This window comes from Paramisgurnus dabryanus, chromosome 11 (assembly GCF_030506205.2).
Source record: "Paramisgurnus dabryanus chromosome 11, PD_genome_1.1, whole genome shotgun sequence".
NCBI lineage: Eukaryota > Metazoa > Chordata > Actinopteri > Cypriniformes > Cobitidae > Paramisgurnus > Paramisgurnus dabryanus.
In genome coordinates, this window is record NC_133347.1 from 3,444,797 (window position 1) to 3,464,008 (window position 19,212).

The 19,212-nt window shown below is 38.2% G+C and overlaps 1 protein-coding gene across 2 annotated transcripts; it reads right to left on the reverse strand.

Moving 5' to 3' along the window:
* Nucleotides 1-208: 208 nt before the first annotated feature.
* On the reverse strand, nt 209-18,608 carry usp11 (ubiquitin specific peptidase 11). Of its 2 annotated transcripts, none has more exons than XM_065248137.1 (21): nt 18,398-18,608; nt 17,554-17,663; nt 17,299-17,429; nt 17,084-17,201; nt 15,090-15,235; nt 14,736-14,797; nt 12,574-12,670; nt 12,104-12,277; nt 11,780-11,938; nt 11,391-11,615; nt 9,800-9,883; nt 9,574-9,668; nt 8,969-9,175; nt 8,612-8,727; nt 8,034-8,498; nt 7,272-7,342; nt 4,411-4,523; nt 4,084-4,233; nt 3,859-3,974; nt 3,684-3,772; nt 209-1,517 (listed from the first exon to the last, which is right to left on the reverse strand). In XM_065248137.1, exons 1-21 carry the CDS (start codon nt 18,508-18,510, stop codon nt 1,353-1,355), a joined length of 3,006 nt encoding a protein of 1,001 aa, XP_065104209.1. In that variant the 5' UTR covers nt 18,511-18,608; the 3' UTR covers nt 209-1,352. The 2 variants fall into 2 exon arrangements, with proteins under 2 accessions (XP_065104209.1, XP_065104208.1); XM_065248136.1 differs by having other exon boundaries at nt 8,034-8,516.
* Nucleotides 18,609-19,212: the final 604 nt, after the last annotated feature.

Here is a 19,212-nt window from a genome sequence, read left to right on the forward strand (position 1 = left end):
GTATGTGTTTATATAAATAGAAATGAATGAGAGGATGGAGTCCTTTCACATAGTGACAGTATTTGCATATAAAATTACAGGAAGTGCATGTGAAAAAAGCATTAAGACCTTTACCAAGTGGCTCACATTGTGGATATCGAAATAGAAATGCATTTCCCACTACCCCAATACAGTGGCAAAACATGATGAAAGCCAAACGTGTCTCATCTAAATTTAAATTTTATAGTCATTGTTTATTTATATCAAAAGCTGTGTATACAATTACATATATTCAATCTATAATTATTAACAAAATAAAATGAAAGCTCCCCCATTCCCAGCATCTGATCCAGATGATCAAAGATAATACAACATTTATTACAATACAAAAATACTGTACAGAAGCGCTTTAAAATCACGTGAAGCACTCTATCCAGAAAGCACTTTGCCAAAATATTCTCACTGCTCCAAAGAGTTCATTATAAACTGCACACGATCAGTCATAGAGAACGTTATATTTAAATCCTGTTGGGTCCTTTCGTCCGAGATAAAAATGCAAAGTGTCGTTGGAAAATAGACCTCCGTTTGTGTCCCGCAACAGAGGATGTTTACCAAAGCGGAAAACTTGGAAAATAAAAACGGAAGATCTGTAGACGCTTCTTTAAAAATCAGAATAGCTCTTTCACTGCTCATAAGCATCTGTAAATTAAGAAAATAAATAATTTCAGTACATAGAAAGCTATCTTTCCCACACCTTTCCCAAAAGTTCACCCCTCAGAGAAATAGCAGAAATTATATTGCAACAGCTGTCAGTAATGTCCCTGATATGAGAAATGAGGGCAAACGCCCTCACCCGGCTAAAAGCTACCACACAGAACATGGCTGCTCGAAACAATCAGACTCAGCTGAGCGATGCGACAAAACCACGGTTGTGCGTTTACATTAAACATTTTAGACAGCAGCGTAGCTGGCTCAGAGAAGCAAGCTTAAGAGCATCAAAAAAGCTGCGAGTTAAATGACCGCAAACGTAGCTGCAGTATAACCTCGTTCACTAAATTCTTAGCATTGTTGGATCAATGCACTAATCGGCGTGCGATCTCTTAATCCGCCACCACCGGCCCAACCAGTTTCCTTGAGTTTGTCATTACAAGTCGATAAACCAACCCTGCATTCCCACCCCATGATGCTTGCGCACCAGCCTGAGAGAGAGTTGCCCCTGGCTCCCATCTCCTGTGGGAGAAAAGGCAGAGGTTCAAGTTTCTGCTGTATGCCATTAAACGAAACAAAAATCTCTCATCAATCAGAGAGACCACGATGATGCTGAATAAAAGTTGACGACGGAAGTGACGAGAGGTAGAATGATGATGTAGATGTCAGTCCGTCTCCATGCTGACACAAGAAGAGGCTCCGTCCACGTCTTCCGGGGTCTGGGCAGTAATGTGGTTAACTGGATGGGTGGAGGAGGGTACGGGTGGAGGGACGGTGGGCTGGCGGATCTTGTCTTGCCGCTGGTAGAATAGGAGGTAGGCGGCATTCGTCTAAAAAAAGAAGAGGAAAATTTAATAATGTAAAATTGTTACATTTAAAGACTACATCTGTGGTCCACGCTTGAATTTGATCTGTATGTGACCCTGTCTGTGAAATCCAGGATAAGAATCAAAGTTTGATTGACATGATCTTAAGCTAAAAGTATAGTCCCCTTTTTACACATATGCAAGGGTCCATGTACTGTATTCATCAAAATTTTTGTCACAGTCAGATTTTTGTAACCGCGCATACTTTGTACACATAGTCCACTCATGCACATACAGGAGAATGTAGTATGGACATGCATTGCATTTTGTCACAATGTGCATGCATCAGATGTCTGTGTACACGAACGGGTCAAATAAAATGTGTCTGTTTGCATTCACGTAAAAAACTGACTATACTCCAGGCTTTACTCAGTCAATATTAAAGATATCAAGGTTATATTTTCACAGAATGTTCTTTACATGACGTAGGTTGAGTTTATGTTGAAAACAGTAAATCACAAACAATCACCGTAGTGTAAAGGGGGTTGCACACCGGACGCGCAGCTCAGCGTCGCACTTTTCTAAAAAAAAAAAATCAAACATATTGTTTTCTATGAGTATACGCACACTGGCACCAACAGGTGGCGCCTGTCCGCAGGGTCCAGCTTTGACTCAGGAAGTTGCTCAAATCCCTGTCGGGCCACACACATAGTTTAACATTAAATAACATCATATTAATTTTTCACAAATCGTTAGCGATTAACATTGGCTGCTAACATATATTTTGCATTTTGAAGTAGACGCTATCTGACTAAGCTTGCATTATTTAATGTGCACTTCCGGTGTATGAAACCTCAGAGTTGTAATAGACGCGACTCAATGCGGCGCTGTGTGGCGCTGAGCTGCACATCCCCTTAAAACTGTATGTTAAAAAATTTAGATTTAGCAAATGTACACATTTAAAGGTCAAAATCAATCAAAATATTGTTTAATAAAAGGTCTCCAGCCGAAACTTACTCGAAATTGAAACATTTCACATTTAATTATACATTTACATTTATGTAATTATATAAAGTGACTTGAAGTGCTTTCAAGTTATACATTTTGCATCAGTATGTCTGTTCATGGCAATGAAACCCACAAGCTTTGGCGTTGCTAACGCAATGCTCTACCAATGAAACGACATATGAAATAAAACTAATGCCCTGCGTTAGGATCAATATATTACCATGTTAAAAATGTGACCCGTGCTGGCAAAATGAGTCGCAATGTGCACCGAAAGTATAAATGTTGATTTTGGTCGAAATTGAGGTTTTCATTAAAATAAGTACATTAAGCCCTCGTCGAGCGATCCCAATGCCCTAAATAATCATTAAACATCTAAAATGATCTTTATTTGTACGTTTTCTGTACTGTGCTAAATGCTTAATCTAATACAAAGATTGATGTCCATCCACATGTGTGTGACATTTTGGTTTTGGTTTTAAAACATGCAGGAATTAGAAAATAAAGTCCAGGACTTGCTTGATGTTAAAATAATTATTAAGAGCGATAAGGCATGAAAACAATTTTCCTCACGCTGACTGAGAGATCCAACGCATGGACAGACGTGCGGGCGCTCAACCCCGATATATAGACATACACAGAATTAAAGTTTTAAAAATATCCGTTTTGACAAGAATTCACGCAGATATAATCGGATGTGTGTTAAGTGAATGTTTGGTTTAGTCTTGTGTTAAAATATCTGATGTGTAAGATTATATTAGATCCTTGCATTATACAGTAGATCTTAAAGCTGTCTGTCTCAATGTCAATCAAACAATAAAAGAAAGAAAAAGTTGAACATATATTTTTTCCTATAGATATTGTTTTTGACTTTGTGTGTGTTAAATCTATTAGTTTTACAGTGATTTTGCTTTTAAACTCTCAAATTTGAAGTTTACTTAATAGGGAATGTAAAAATATAAATAACTTTATAAATAATATAAATAAATTTGCTCATTCCAACTCATTTGGCCAGCACAGGTCACAAATATTCTTTACATGTTGATGATAAAATAAAAATAAAATCATTTCAAAAGCAGAGAAAGTTTAGTTGTTTTCATGAAAAATAATGAAAAGTGTGAAGTGTTCAGTGATTTTCATGTTGACTTCAACAAATCAAACCACAGAAATGTCCATGAATCTTACCACAATTTGTTCCTCCCTTGCATAGGTCACCTTGCTATCATCAAAGTAATACCACTGACCATTATCCTTGTTGCGGGCATAACTAGTATCTAGTTAAAAAAAGTGGAAAAAAGTACAGAATTAGTAAAAACACAAGGCTGTCAATTTCCCAAGCACACAAAAGATAAATGCATACAGTGTCCATCCCGCAGTCCACCGTAGTGGTTTGACACGGAGATCAGGTCGTATGTACAGGGAGGTTCAGCACTGTTGGATGTCTTCTTTAAGAGAAAATCTGAAAAGTCCAAACTCCTGCAGATAGAAATGAGAGATGTTTCCATTATAAGCACCATTACATCATTCCACCCAGAAAAGCAGAACATTTACAAATCTTAATCTGGCATGAAAAAACGCATCGTACCGCAGAGGAAAATCCACAATGGTGTCCAGTTTCTCTCGTGAGTATTTTGTGTAGGAGAAACGCTTTAGATGGATGATGAGAACCTCGGGCAACGACCACAGATCCAATTTCTTAGTGGCAAGCTGATGTTTCTTACACATTGGGCAATACCTGCATAAAACATAAACCGTTACTTAAGTTACGTTTGCAGAGGATTCAGCAAACCTTGAGAAAAATGAGAGACAAAAACATTTTCTGTATCAACTTAACTGTCCACTAATCTGTAAGAAGCAAGTGAAACAGGAAGGAAATCATTGCTTCACAATGCATATAAAATGATTGAATTACCAGGGGTTTTCTTCTTCCAGTGTCTCTACCGTGGTAAAAAGCTCTATACATTCCTGTAGCTGTACTACGTTTTGCTGGTGAGGGACGTCCATACTCTGATGCTTGATGTATTTCTGCAAAAACACAAGCGTTGTGTTAGCAGAGACTGAACCGGTTCAACAATCAAGAAACAAAGCATGAAAAACAGGAGTTAGAGGTTTGTTAGATTTCATTTCTCTCATTTCATGCTGATTAAAGGGCACTCATTATGCAAAATCCACTTGTGTTTAGACATAAATGAATGTTGGCAGTGTGTGAATACAACCACTCCTTTTTAATCCCTATTTAGGGTTCCCACACCTTAGCCAACTTCAAATTCAAGGACCTTTCAAGGACTTTCCAGGTGTAATACCCTCAAGTTCATGGACTAAATGCGGGGACACATTTCAAATGAGAGCAAGGTTACATCGTGTTATCTTTTAAGATACATTGTTACAGTTCCCTTTTGAGGGAATTCGCGCTGCGTCACTGCGGTGACACTTTGGGGACGCCTGCAGGGGTAAGTGCGTCTGAATGTGTATATCAAATACGACCAATGATGAGGCTAAACGACAAAGACAGGGTGACGCTGGAGCCAGGAAGTATATCGCTATCTGAAATATTGTCAAAGACGGTGTTACAGGGATACAGGAAGTATGGCAAGGGAGACGCAGCGTCTTGTTCCCTTCTCAGGGAATAACAGATACATACATACCTTTTTTCGAGGGCGCTCGATGCGAAGTTCATCACAACATGTATGTAGCCCGTCATGTTTGTGGTTCGTAATTTCAAAATATGTGCTTGGCGCATCAAGAGATCCTGTGTCCATCATGTGTCTTGTCGAAATAAGTGCCTGCTGCAGACGCGTGATATAAAGACGCTCGCGTTTGCCAGATACTCACATAATCTCATGTGTAATCAGAGTTTACTTTAAAGAGAGTGTCTTGCGTGTATAGCGTCTCTCTTATCATAAACGGTTTTGATGCGTGTGCATCAGGCACTTATTTTGACAAAACACTTGATGCACATGGTTTACATGATGCAACGAACACATATTTTGAAAACACAAGCAACACACGACACTCCGAACACTTATTTTGAATGAGCGCCCCTCGGATGAGCCGTCACGAGCCGCCACTGGTACATTAAATGACAATCAGGCCATCCGAAGTTAAATGATTAAAAATTGTCATTATGCTGGTGGGGTTGGGTGTCGCTTAAATTGAATTCAAATATATTTACGAGTGAAGATTTTACAAGACAACAACAAATCTCTCTTTATAAAATGGCTCGTTCAGGTTCTTCATTCTGATTGGTTGAAACGCGTTCTAATCCGTGATAAAATACCCCGGTAACCCCAAGGTTGAGACCGCTTTACAGAAGTATCACTGCGCCACTGTTGCTGCGTACTGATTTATGAAAATAAACACCACAGTCTTTAAACATATTAAAATTTTTCTACATTTGCACAATTATGGCGATATCCGGATAAATGTCAATAAATATTGTTGAGTCATTTCGTCAATAAAAAGAAAACGTTCTATTTTTTTTATAACGCAACTTAAAAAAAAAAATCATTACTTCAACAGTTGCACGATATAAATGTTAATGTATACATTAAATTAGATGAATGTTGATTTATAAAATAAACACCACAGTCTTAAAGGAACAGTATGTAGGATTGTGGCCAAAACTGGTATTGCAATCACAAAACGTGTGGCTAAAACTGGTACTGCAATCACACAGCTGGTGGCCAATATACCAAACGACAACATAAACATCAGTTGAGGGCTGCAACTCCACTTTTTAAATGACAATATCCTGGCCGGACCGCTGTTGTGAGTGATATAAGTATTTGAAATGAAAATTATTTCTTAATGTCTAGTGACATTTCAGGGCTATTTAATGATTAATTGATATAAATTTCTTACATACTGTTCCTTTAAATCATATTTTCATTATGTCTTTGCTGCGTCTGTGTTGGTTGTGAACTGCACTCTGTTGCAGCCACACTTGATTCTGAGGAACTAATTTGTTTGGCGGAAGACTAATATAATTACAACTTATTTGTGTTTTATTTTATGAAATCCTGCTACGTATATGAAGTAACCGTTTTATAAAAGCAATAAGTCCCGCGAAGCAGTGGGGTTACAGTGCATTTTATAACAGCTAACAACGCCTAACAACGCCACTTAGCTGTTATAAAATGCACTGGTAACCCACTGCTTCTTGGGCCTTACTGCTTTATTTTATAATAAAAGTGTAGTAACCAATCTGATTGATTACCATTTGCCTTCACATAGATTTATTACAAATATCGTGGTTTAACAATGGTTATTATAGTGAGACAATTTGTAAATCCATTTTTACTACGAATACAATAGTTAAACTAGGGTTACTGTAGTAAAAATTAATAGTCAATTTTCTTTAAAAAAAAGTCATTACATGACTTAAAAAATAATATGAATACAAAAATCAGGTACAGATGAATGAAAGACCCAAGCTCTTAAAATACGAATGCAGGAATTAATATTTTAATTTTATAGTAAGGATCCCATATGTGACCTTAAGGATACGATTCCAGAATCGGAATTGATTTTCGATTCCCAACCCTACATGTGCTGATTTTATCTCTATAAATTCTTTGCCTTTTAATTGTGCTTTATAAACCTGCTTAAAAACATCTCATTTTCAGCACAGCAGTTGATCTCTCTTTGAAAATGATCATACCCACTGAACTGACAAGCCTGCTCGAGTGTTCTTGTATAAGATATTATTCAGATCTTAATGGAAAAGCAGACACAGTGATTCTTATTGATCAAAGCGCTCATTAGAAATCTCACCTCGGCTTCGTTCTCATTATAGTATTTCTTCTTCATGTCGGGGTCCCAGTCGATGGCCACGTATGTTTGAGCTGAAGAAAAACAGTGACTCATGTCATTCACTGCAGGAACCTTTGAATAAAAACTACACCAGCTAAACTGAGCCGTCAAGACAAAAGAGACCCATGTGACCATGTAAAGACCCTTGTTCATGCATACATAACCCTTTACAAAGCATCTCGTAAAATAGACGTTTAAAAATATGGATGGGGTGGAAATTGCAATGAGGACACTGTTCTGATTCATTTACATGTGTGTCAGATGCTTTAGTTTTTGACCAATCAGTCCCTCCAGAAAAACATGATTATGCGATCGCATGATTCAATGCATAATCAGTCAAAGTCCGCATATTTATGCAGGGGACAGTTTTTTAAAATACGCCGCAGATTTTTGTAGCAGAAAGTCATATATATCTTAGCAGAAAGTTAAAGAAAATGTTGCATTTACTTCACACATGCGCAGCCATGTCCCCTGTTGTCATGGGAATGTTAGGAAGTGATGTAATTATGCGCCGTGAACATCAATGAAAAGCTGCAAACAGTTCACGCAATTTCATTGCATAAATATCCCGCATATTCCATCGCATTTTTCAAGAAAACTTGCCGCAAGGATTTTTGCCCGCAACAATCACAAAACAACGATGCGTTTTTCTAAAAGGACTGACCTATAGGGTTCTCTCTTAATTTCCACCTAAAGTATAAAGTCAAACTAGCGTGTACTCACAGCTCAATGACAAGCTGCCGCCCGTATCCGTCATTCCTCGCTCTGTGGTACCGTTCGAGTTGACCGTCTGAATGGTAAAGAGGGCTTTCTTCCGCCTTTCCACGTAGCGCCGTCTTCCTGGAGGTCTCTTATTTGCCTGTATGCAAGATGCTGCCCCCTCTCCATCCTCTTCTTCATCATTCTCCTCCGCTTCCCTTCCCGAATGTTCAGCTCCGGCACCTTGGTCCCCATCAGTCGCATCTTGGGAATTGGTGTCTGTGCTGCCAGATGCTGATTGGCCCTCCTCTGTACTGCTGCCCCGGTCCTGTTCACTGCTTGACGACTCCTCATCAGCCCTCGCGTCCCCCTCGCTGTTTGGGCTGGCTTCTGAATGGCCGCTGTTGTTTTCTTCAATCGGTGTGCTTTCTTGTGCATCTTCCTCTTTTTTGGATGGCCCCGCCTCCTCAGAGTCTTCCTCACCCTCATCTGCACAATCAGATGCACCTAGTTATTATAGTTTTAAATATATTGTGAAAGTGGAGTAATCCTAAAAAAATACTGATTGCGTAAATGCAGCCTTTGGAAAAGAAGTGTCATACCATCACTAACTCCATTGGTTTGTGCCTTATACAGCTCTACTTCCTCATCTCCACCATCCTCATCCTCTTCTTCTTCCTCTACTTCTTCTGAGGGGTCAAGTGGTCGGACATACCGCCTGCGCAGGGAATAACAATGACTGGTTATGAATGCAAACCGGTGCTTTTAAACTCAACACAAGAAGCAGTTTGCTTTCATGCAAATCGATGCATTACAACTAGAGTTTAATTTGATAACATTTTGAGCATCAATCATTATGACACTCGCCTAACACCATTAAAAAAACAAAAGTATGCTAAAGGATTCTGATATTTGCCTGCGGCACACCAAACAAGTTAATCCACAGTGAAGTGACTTACGCTAGCCTTTTAAGCAGGAGCTCGTAGAGATCTTCCCGTGTGCACTGCGTGCGTGGTACAGACATGAGCAGCGGGTGACCGAACAGAGACGTGCCGTAGCTGTTGCTGCCCGACCCGTAATCTCTGTAGTGAGAGCGCTCGCGCATGTAGATGGCCAGAAACACCTCTTCAGTGTCCTGATCCAGAGAGCCGCTGCTCAACTCATACCTGCAAAAACATTACCAAAGGTTTCTTAAACACTTAAGTGCTGATAAACCTGCAGCTATCTGCATCATAACTTTAAATACTATGTGTGCATCAGTAATGCACGGGTCAATGTATAAACAACCCGCACCCCAACAAACGTTTTTAAAAAATATATATATATTGTACCCGACCCGCTCCCTTGCCCGCATTTTTTAAAAGTAGTAATTGTTTAAAATAGTTCATTGGCATCTTTATTTCAAACGACCTGACCGACCGCACCCCAAATATCATTAAACATATTTTAGGATGACTTGTGCAGGCACCCGCTCATTTCGGATCAACCCACGCATTACTTATGTGCATGTTTGTATTGGTGTGTATGCACAATTCAGGCTGTTTACTCAGGTCAGATTTCTTACACAAATATGTCGTCCCGGTCTAATATACAGCTCAAGGACTCATCGGGCCGGTAAATCTTATAGAAACGGTGATTAAAAACATCAGCGACAGCCATCTGAAAAAGAGAAGATCAATCATTAACCAAATATAATATGTTCAACGCTAAATCATAAAGAAAGGAGTTCGATTCTTAAGCAAACCACAGATATTATTCATATGTGTTTGTATAGTTAAAGCTTTTTGAACCTGGTTGGGTGGGACGTTGGTTGCTTGAGCGAGAGCAGCGCACAGATCAAATACTCGACCTGCTTTAGGGACAATCAGTCGATACTGCAAGAGAGAAATACATGTTGGTCACCAGGTACAACTAAAATACAGTTCATTTAAATTGATGCATTTGCCAGATGATTTTATACAGGGATATACATGTTATCAGTATGTATGTTCCCCTATGATCGAACCAATGACCTTTGGACTGCTAATGCAATGCATTATCAATTTGTAACTTAGCAACATACAGTAAGGTACATGGTATATAAAGTAATGCTACAGTATTACATATTAAATTATTGAAATGACAATGCTTCACATGTGAGGGATTCTCGCAAAATTAGACTTATGAGGTGTCATGAAACATTTTGATAAAGTAAATAGAAAATAAGAGTATCAAAATAAGAAGCACACATTTACAAACATTTCTTCATGTACTATTTTGCACATGATTTCAAATGACATCATAAAAAACAATTTTGTTGTTTTTTTCCCACATTTAAGAAGACAATTTTCATTACCGCACGTGTCCATGACTTGATTTGGGTTCTTTGACATGGAAATATTTATAATAAAAAAACCAAAAAAAATAAAAGTCTTCAGTGCATGTTATACTATAAACATTACCAGGTAAGCAGTTCTTATTTTTTCTCTCCAGATAAAAGTTGAAATTTTGTTTGTCATAGTACCTAGACAACTTTTTAGTTCTCATTACCGAAACATGAGTTTGTAAATGCATATATTTAATGTCATGTCATGTTGCGGTAATGATCATTTTTGATAATGATCATCTAAAAAATGTAATTAATTCTATAGGAAATATTTTTAAATCCTCTAAAAAAAATGGTTATTGTAAGTTCAGACCTTAATCTTATATGTGCAAAAAAAATAGCTTTTTAAAAATATCTGATGCTGGACACTTTCTAGGTCTGGATTTTATGAGAATAACCCATATGTGCACAGTTATATGGTGGGGATGACTGCTTTTAGACTGCTTAGTTATATTTCAATGTGCTATGAAGCCTAAAAAGAAACACAACCCATGACTGTCCATATTGATAAACAACTTTTCAAAATATCTAGTAGTTCATAATAAGTGGACATGGCAACACCACCAGTTCATCAGATGACATCATCTCTGTCTGCTTACATATATTACATGAATCATGTCTGCCGAACTCTTGGCATAGTTGAAATAACTGTTGAGAGCATCATGCCGCGAGACATTTCTAGCAAGAAATGCTTAAGCTTTCTGGTACTGGATATTTTGTGCATTTAAAGTGTATATATACACAAGTTCACAAACTTTCAAGGACTTCAAGGACCCGTGGGAACCCTGAATTCTGTTTTTTTTGTCATGAAGGGAAATTATCTTTTCTCAGTTACAAATTTGACTAGTAAATGATTAAGAATGATCCCCCCTTTTGTATTTATTGAATTACATATTGTAAGTTCAGGGATGACAGATTGACAAATGACTGGATGTAACTTTTGATACTTTGCTTTGTCCTATCAGTGTGACTCTCATGAAAAAAAGTAAAGACCACTGGTGTATCTAGTACAATACCTGGGTGGGTTTGGCCATAGGATCCAGTGAGACAAAGAAAACCTCCATGACCCTCTCCTTACTGACAGGTAACGGCACACTCAAGTAGCAAAAGGGGTCAAAGGTCACAGAGACCTTGCGGCACTCCGGGCAAACTAGCGTCGACTTAAACAACCCGTGGAAGGTGTCGACGATGACGGAATCGTTTCGGCGAAGATGGTTGCGCCAGGCCTCCTCAGCCACTTCCTGTAAAACATCAAACGAAAAGATTTGAGCTTCACAAACATCACTGGAAGAGTCAATTATTTGTCCACTAACTGCTCAATTGGTAAAGTCAAATGGTTTATTATTCTCTTTCCAAACTGTTGTTCCATTCATTTTAAAGGGAATTTAGAGCAACATTTTAAGACCTGGTCAGGTCTGCCATCTGCATCTCTCAGCTCAATATATTCTTTCTTCTTGACCCGGTTGAGGTCTTCATGAAGACCGTCCAGCAGGAAAGACAAAAGCTCCTGAGAATCGTGCTGCTGGTAACCCAGGAACTGTGATGCAAAGTGGCCCACTTTAGTCTGCACACACAAACAAACACACACATCATACAGTTGCTTTGTGTTTAAGTGTGTTATCCTGCAAACAAAATAGTTTATCATCTTCTTTAATGTTTATCCAGCTTAACATGCTCACGATTTAGATAAAGATGCAATTAGAACAACGCCTGTGCAGATTATTGTTACCTTAAACACGCGAGGTACCACAGAAAAGTGCCGTCCTGACCACATCTGTTTGATGACATCAGCATAAGCTTCTGCGATCTCGCCCTTCATGCCCAGTGGGTTGGAGAAGTTCAGCTCATCCAGATACAGGCTCTTCAGGAAGTACTCGGTCAATGGCGGAGTGTTACTTAGACACTACATTGTAAAGGGCAAGATAGGAAAAATAAAGAGGGCGTTGCAAAAAAAAGCGAGGCCAATAGTACTTTGGTGCCTGTCTGTACAAAACCACATAACATGATGTTTCAATTTCTTGTGCCTAGATATGGAGTTATGGATTTAAGATACGGTTCATACCTGAAGTAATAGTAATAGTGATGCTAGGCTTATTAGGTATTGTGTTGGGTTAATTTTACAGGGAGGAATCAACCTACATAGTGATCTGTATAAGTCACAGATATGTGTGACCGGGTGTGCATCAGTTCATCTCTAACCTGTAAGGCTGAATTCATAAAGCAGGTGTTGCCCAGGTTTGTGAGGCCACACACTCCAGGAAGCCCTCGATATGTGTCTTCATCAGCAGAGTTACGCCTGAAAATAATCCCACATTAATACCCATGTATCTGAATATTTAAAAAACACTTAGTGAGCTGCCTAGACAACATTTGTGGCCATCATTTACACATGCAGTAATTAATCTGATCATTTTTTTTATTACCGTTTTAGCGGGGTCACAGCAAAAAGCTTAACTATTACAAATAATATATGGATAATATATTTAATTATCAACCCATTCTCAACAAAAAGCGTACAAATGACACGCAGTGTGACTATCGTGCAATAGATACGCCAAATTCCGCTTTTGCGTGCATATGATACGCCAGTCCTTCCCGTTCACTTATATGGCGAATCGTTTCATGTCGTTTTATTTATTGGTTTCTTATTTGTTTTCTGTTTTTTTTACCATTGTTGCTTGTTTTTTTTTTTTTAAATATATATTACCTTGGGTAGGTAATTACATAGGTTTAACAAAGTGCTTAACAAAGGCAAAGTTTGGTGCCATAACTGTCCTAAACTAACAGTATTTGGTGCTGGATGATCTTGGAGATAAAACAGACAGGTGGTCTAATAAATTTGTTAAGCACTTATATGCTTAAAAATATAATGTAAAATAATAAAATAGCAAAACTATATTATAGTAAAATATAAATGTTATATTACACATTACGGTTTAGTTTCTGTGTTTACTTAAAGGGATAGTTCACAAAAAAATGAAAATAATGCCATAAAAAATTAGCCCGGGCTGCGTTTACAGTCTAAGCTGTAAGTTTGGAAAAAAGTCACATGACTGCAGTGACGCAGATGACGTTTTATCCTTAGACATGTTTGCGAAGTTCTTTTTTTCAAACTTCCAGCGTGCGTCTCCCTTAGACTGTAAACGAAGCCCGGGCGCACAAAAAAAACCCCAGCTGGGGCGCACCAGATAACACGTCAGCCGCGTCGTTCGTCATCTGCGTCAGAGCAGTCACGTGACTTTAGTCTCGCGCATGTGCTTCACAATAGATGCGGAAGAGAAGACAATACTGAATATCGCTGGGTATTGGCAAGGGCCTCACGAAACAATACGGGCATGGGGCATGATACAATGTATCACGATACAATACCAGGGCTCAACGCAAATATTTTCTTCTGGTTCATGTATTTACTTGCCCTGCCAAAATTTTCACTGGCCCCGGTAAAAAAATGTCCGTGTCACATATTTAAAAATAATAATTCAAGTAAAATATAATTGTACACATATACAACAAACATGTTCCAACTAAAAAAGGTTCCCAACTTTTCTGCTTTACCTGTAAACTGACATTAAATTTTGCAAAATATTGCATCGTTTCTTTCGTTGTGTTTTACCCAAGTAAATGTCTGCTTCCCAGATGTTAAATAATATAAATTGATGAAAATATATTTTAGTGACTGAGGGTGAAGCACTGGCCCGATCGGGCAAGTGACAATACTTTTACTGGCCCGAACGTCTCTCACGCTTGCCCCGGGCAACCGGGCAGTCCTTTATGTTGAGCCCTGAATACGCTACGATACATTGCAATACTTGTTCTTTTTTTATCAAAAATGTAAAAAAAGAGAGCTGATTTTTTTCTTAAAGCCAAAGTGCGTCCACACGTCAGCTTTGAAAGCAGCAGGCTCTTACGAGTTTGGAACGACATGAGGGAGTCATTAATGACATTATTTTCATTTTTGAGTGAACTATCCCTTGAAGTTTATTTAAATGGATAATTTACCCAAAATTCTGTCATCATATACTGACCCTCGTGTGGTTTAAACCTGTATGAGTTTCTTTAGTTTGTTGAACACAAACGAAGATATTTTTATCATAGATAGTAGTAAGCACACAGCTGACGGTACACATGGACTTCCATAGTGTTTGTTTGTCCTACTATGGAAGTCAATGGGTATGTAACCATCATTTATCAAAATATATTTCGTTGTAAGTAAATGATGACAGAATTTTCATTTTTGGGTGAACTATCCCTTTAAGAGCTCTGCACATAAGCTACGTGACTCTGGATTTGCGTAAACAAAAACAGAATGGGTATCTTTCTTTTCTGGAGCGAGAGGGAGAAGCTGATGTCTCCAAACTCACATGATCTGAGGTCTGGACGTGGGCCACGTACCATCCGCATTCCTTATCTCCATGATCACAGTCTGTGAAGTAAGAAAAACATGTTAAGACACGATGACTCCCACACAAACACAGCACTCGCCCATGCACGGGAAAAACGAGAAGTGGGTGGGTAATAGATGAACACAAATACAAGCGTGTGTTTATTTTTGCTTGTAGTAGCAAAGTTTGCCCATGCGACAACAGGTGAGACAGTGGGTGGGGATTATTACTGTAAACACTGGATTAGTCATGGGGACTAAACTGTTATTTATCAAGATAGGTGGTCGGATTTATCTTGTGAATATGAATGAGGTGTGTGGTGTGTGTTTTTACCATGCCAGAGCTGAGACAGGCGTCCAGGACCGTCATGTTGAGATTGCGTAACCTCTCTGAGCTCGTATCTGTGTTTCTCATCCATAGCCGACATTCAGAAGTCTCAGACAGGGAAAACTGTTGTCGTATATGTTGCTGTAAGGCATCTAGCAAACACAAACATGCACATTATGAACATACCTAAAGGACTGACACACACGGAGGTCTGCAGCTCACGTACGACAGTCAGCTAAAGTCCTGACTGACGGGTTACATGCCATGTTTTATAATTTCACGTCAAACACAAAACTGATCTCTAAAGTAAAAATCTCTATATGAATGAGTCCAGCAGGGATGCCATATTTTTGTAGGCAAAACCTGGAAGCGAAATAAGCATTTTAGCACTTTCGGTTCCATTGTCACAAAGTCAATGGGTTTTTGGTTAAACTCCTTAACCCTCCTATTATGTTTGGGGTCAAAGCTACTTTGATATCTCTAAAAAATATGCTTATTGTATTTTTAAAAGTACTTTTTGACTTTGCAAGTTACTTTTAGTCACTTTGGATAAAAGTGTCTGCCAAGTATATAAATGTAGATACACACAGTGTTCCTGTAAAACTGATCTAAGGGGTGTTTTTTACTATTAATGTGTGGAAAAACTGGGAAAAATGTTCTCAAATAAAATAAATCTTATATTCTATTTTCATTACTACTTTTATTTTATTACTAAATATACACTAAATTGATGTGCTACAAAAAAAGTGTTGCTAAAATTGAAACATAACAGGAGGTTTAAATAAGATCTAGGGTTAAAATAAAACCAAGATACATTTACGTTTTATTTTACGACATAAAATGCACCAGTATACCTTCATTCCTGACTTTTTAAAGCTTTAAAAGGGCGGTTGCTAACAAGTTGAACTACAGACATTGTTGGGGACTTTAAACGTTATCAAAAACAACACAACATGGACACAATTCCCAACAAAGATTTATCCACAGAGTATTTCCTTATCAGGGAACATGTTTTTAAATGTGTCTAATAAAGTTTGTAAGAACTGTCGGAAGCTTGGTGGTGATGACGTTGATGTCAAGAGACTGGTGTAGTTCGCTTATAGTTCGCTTATATAAGGTTTGCTTTTTTATTTGACACTTCAAAATTCATAAAGTTGTGTTCATATGTAAAGATTATCTTGTTGAACTAAACGTGAAAGTGTCATAAACTTTTATTAAACACAGAGATTATTATTTGCGATAACCTAGAACTCTATGGAAAAAATAAATGGGCTTTTTGGCGAGGGAACCAGTGCACCGCCAACTTCCGGGTTGGCCTACAAAAATAAGTCATCCATGCAGCGCTCTATTGCAACGTCTAAGACAACATTTAGAAATCTGTCAACATAAACTATCAATATAAAATCATATAATAACTACATATAGCCCTAAAAATGTGTGTATGTCATTGCACTACAAATGTCAAACCAAATGAGGTTACTTTCAAATAACGATATGATATGCACTATTTTCAGTCTGGTTGTCAGTGAAACTTGTGGTTGTTTGAACTTGAGATGATGTGAGTTATATATAAACCATTAGTTGCTTAAAGTCACCATGAAATTGAAATTAAAAACATAATTTTTTATGGACTATTGTAGGGGTTTTTGTAAATGACTTTCTTTTAAATTCATGTGCCCTCATAATCTGCCCCTAATCGAAAACGTTAACCTCCTGCCCTCCTCAAAACGACCTCTCTTTACTTCCTGTCACGTGGAATGGCGCGAGGTCAGGGCTATCGCAGACTTGTTTCTATAATCCTCCATGACTGACTGCAAACTGGCATTCAGATCTGCTTCCATTTTGCTAACAACACCCAACGTCCCGTCCTACATTTCTTCTCACTCCAAAAGCCGTTTCACCCGAATATACGTCAAGATAGAGAAAAAAGACAATCGCTACTTCCGTTTCATGGTGACTTTATAACATTTTTGTTATGCATTGCAACACACTTTACTTACATATTTTGTCTGTGCGACTGAACTGCGCAGTCACTGTATTTTCCAAGTTGCTAAAGAGACAGAGGTGGATCTCTACAGGGTAGACCTCCACTTTAACAGTGCTGGGAAGGTCGATGACCTGGAAAAAAATATTTAACATGAAACAGCTCATGTAAGGTCACTTCAGATGCAGAGCAAGTTATAAGGTTTTGATAAAGATTTAATATAAACACTACCTTTCTCTCCAAAGCAGGCTGATCATCCATCATATCATACCACAACAAGAGTTTGTGCCAAGCTTCTGCCGGGACCAAGACAAAGTCTTCATTCTCCACCAGCCGTTCCTTCAGGTGGTAGGAATCCAGATCTGCAATCCAGAAAAGCACAAAAAACTTTTAAAAACTGTGCTCAAAATTTTTTTATATCATCATTATGCGTCTTCATTACAATATGATCCTGTGTGTGAAATATCACGTAATAGCCGGACTTACCCTCGAAGAGCTCAGTGTTATCAATCTTCCCGGGATAAGAGGAGGAATTTTGGTCTCCGGTGTCAACATACTCCAGCCACTGGTCATACCATCTCTTGTCCAATAAATACCTGTAATACAGGTAATCTAGTCAACCTTGTATAGTTTTATCAATGCAACATCGTGCATTACACTGTCCTGATGGATATCAAACATTAGGCCGCTTTGTTTGCCTTGCAAAGACATTTTTAAGTCATAAAATTAGGAAATTGTTGCTTATGAGCTTCAGGAAAAATCTATTAATGTTAACTAGGGACAGACAGGACTGCTTTTAAAGACAAGGCATTTAAACCAGCTTTGTCTTTCCTGTCCAAAGAACAGGCACAAATCGAAAGTAACTTTTCCAGAGCAGGCTGACACACCTTCCAAAGCTGGAAGTGAAACTGAAGTGTATCATATCTTTAAAGAAACTAACTACACAATTAAACCAGGTCATAAGACGATCTGATCTGTTCAATGAAAACAAACCGAAAGAGACTCGAGTACAGAATTCTGCCAAGTTGTCAACCCTCTTGTCAAACCTTAATGATCATCAAACCGAATAAAAATAATTTATTAAACATTTAAACATATGCATCAAACTTAAAAACACAAATGTATATCTCGTTTCCTCTTTTATTTTATCTCTGTATGATCTGTTATTTCGCATTAGCTTGTTTCGCTTTATTCCTAATAAACCTCTGAACCTCAAGTCTCACAAACTCAACTTCACGTTTTACGAATTAACCTCACTAACGAGTCGCGAATCTCATTACTAATTGTTTATACTTGTTTGTTTATTATTTTGATTTGAAGTTTCTCTCACCAGCTGTCCCCGGCCCGGAGTTGTTGGTTTTGGGTCAGGTTATCGATCTCCCGCCGCTGGGTTTCTAGTCCCGGAGGCTCGGTGGCCGAACCGGTGCTGCCGCTCGCAGCCATAATCGCTCATAAAGATCCAAAAAGCACCGTTTGAGCCCACCGCCGCATAGACACACCGGAATGTTTTGACGCAGGAAGAAGGAAGCGGTTAGCATGACAACTTCCGCCAATCGCGAAAGGGCGGATCTCAGGGGGCGTGGCCGCGTTCGAATTTTTATGCCCGTGAAAAAAGCTAAACTTTTTTGACAATGTATTACAGACAATAGCGAATAAAAACTAAAAATAAATTGAAGGAATGAGAAAAAGAAAAGAGAATACAAAACAACTGCAGCAAAATACATTTTAAATAATGACAAAGATTTAATAAAATAATTTTCAAAGTTATATTCGTTTTAGTTAATATAACAATGTAAGGTTGACTACTCAACCTATTGCTTAAATTCTGTTATAAAATAAAAAAATAACTGTCTTTCTGCGTTTAAAGTCATGCAGCGCTGCGCAGATCGATCGACATATGACATCAAAGTAGCGCGAGAATTGTCGTTTATCGCAGTATTTTGAAGTCATACGCCAATCCATATGCGCAGGGCCGCATGAACACACTTTAAATAGTCTCTGTATTACTGTGTGTTAATATGTATATAAAAAAGATTATTAATGTGTAGTTACAACATGGCAATCTTACAATTTAATTAATTTTGAACATGGACGTTTTTATTTCATATTTTAAGTCCAAAATGTTCGATAACTTCATGTACAGTC

Excerpts from the sequence above, each read along its gene's own strand:
- usp11 (XM_065248136.1), bottom strand. The coding sequence starts at position 18,510 with ATGGCTGCGAGCGGCAGCACCGGTTCGGCCACCGAGCCTCCGGGACTA. Across the intron at positions 11,939-12,103 it reads TGGTACCTCGCGTGTTTAAG|ACTAAAGTGGGCCACTTTGC; the intron begins GTAACAATAATC and ends TTGTGTGTGCAG. Across the intron at positions 8,517-8,611 it reads AACCAATGGAGTTAGTGATG|GTGCATCTGATTGTGCAGAT; the intron begins GTATGACACTTC and ends TATAATAACTAG.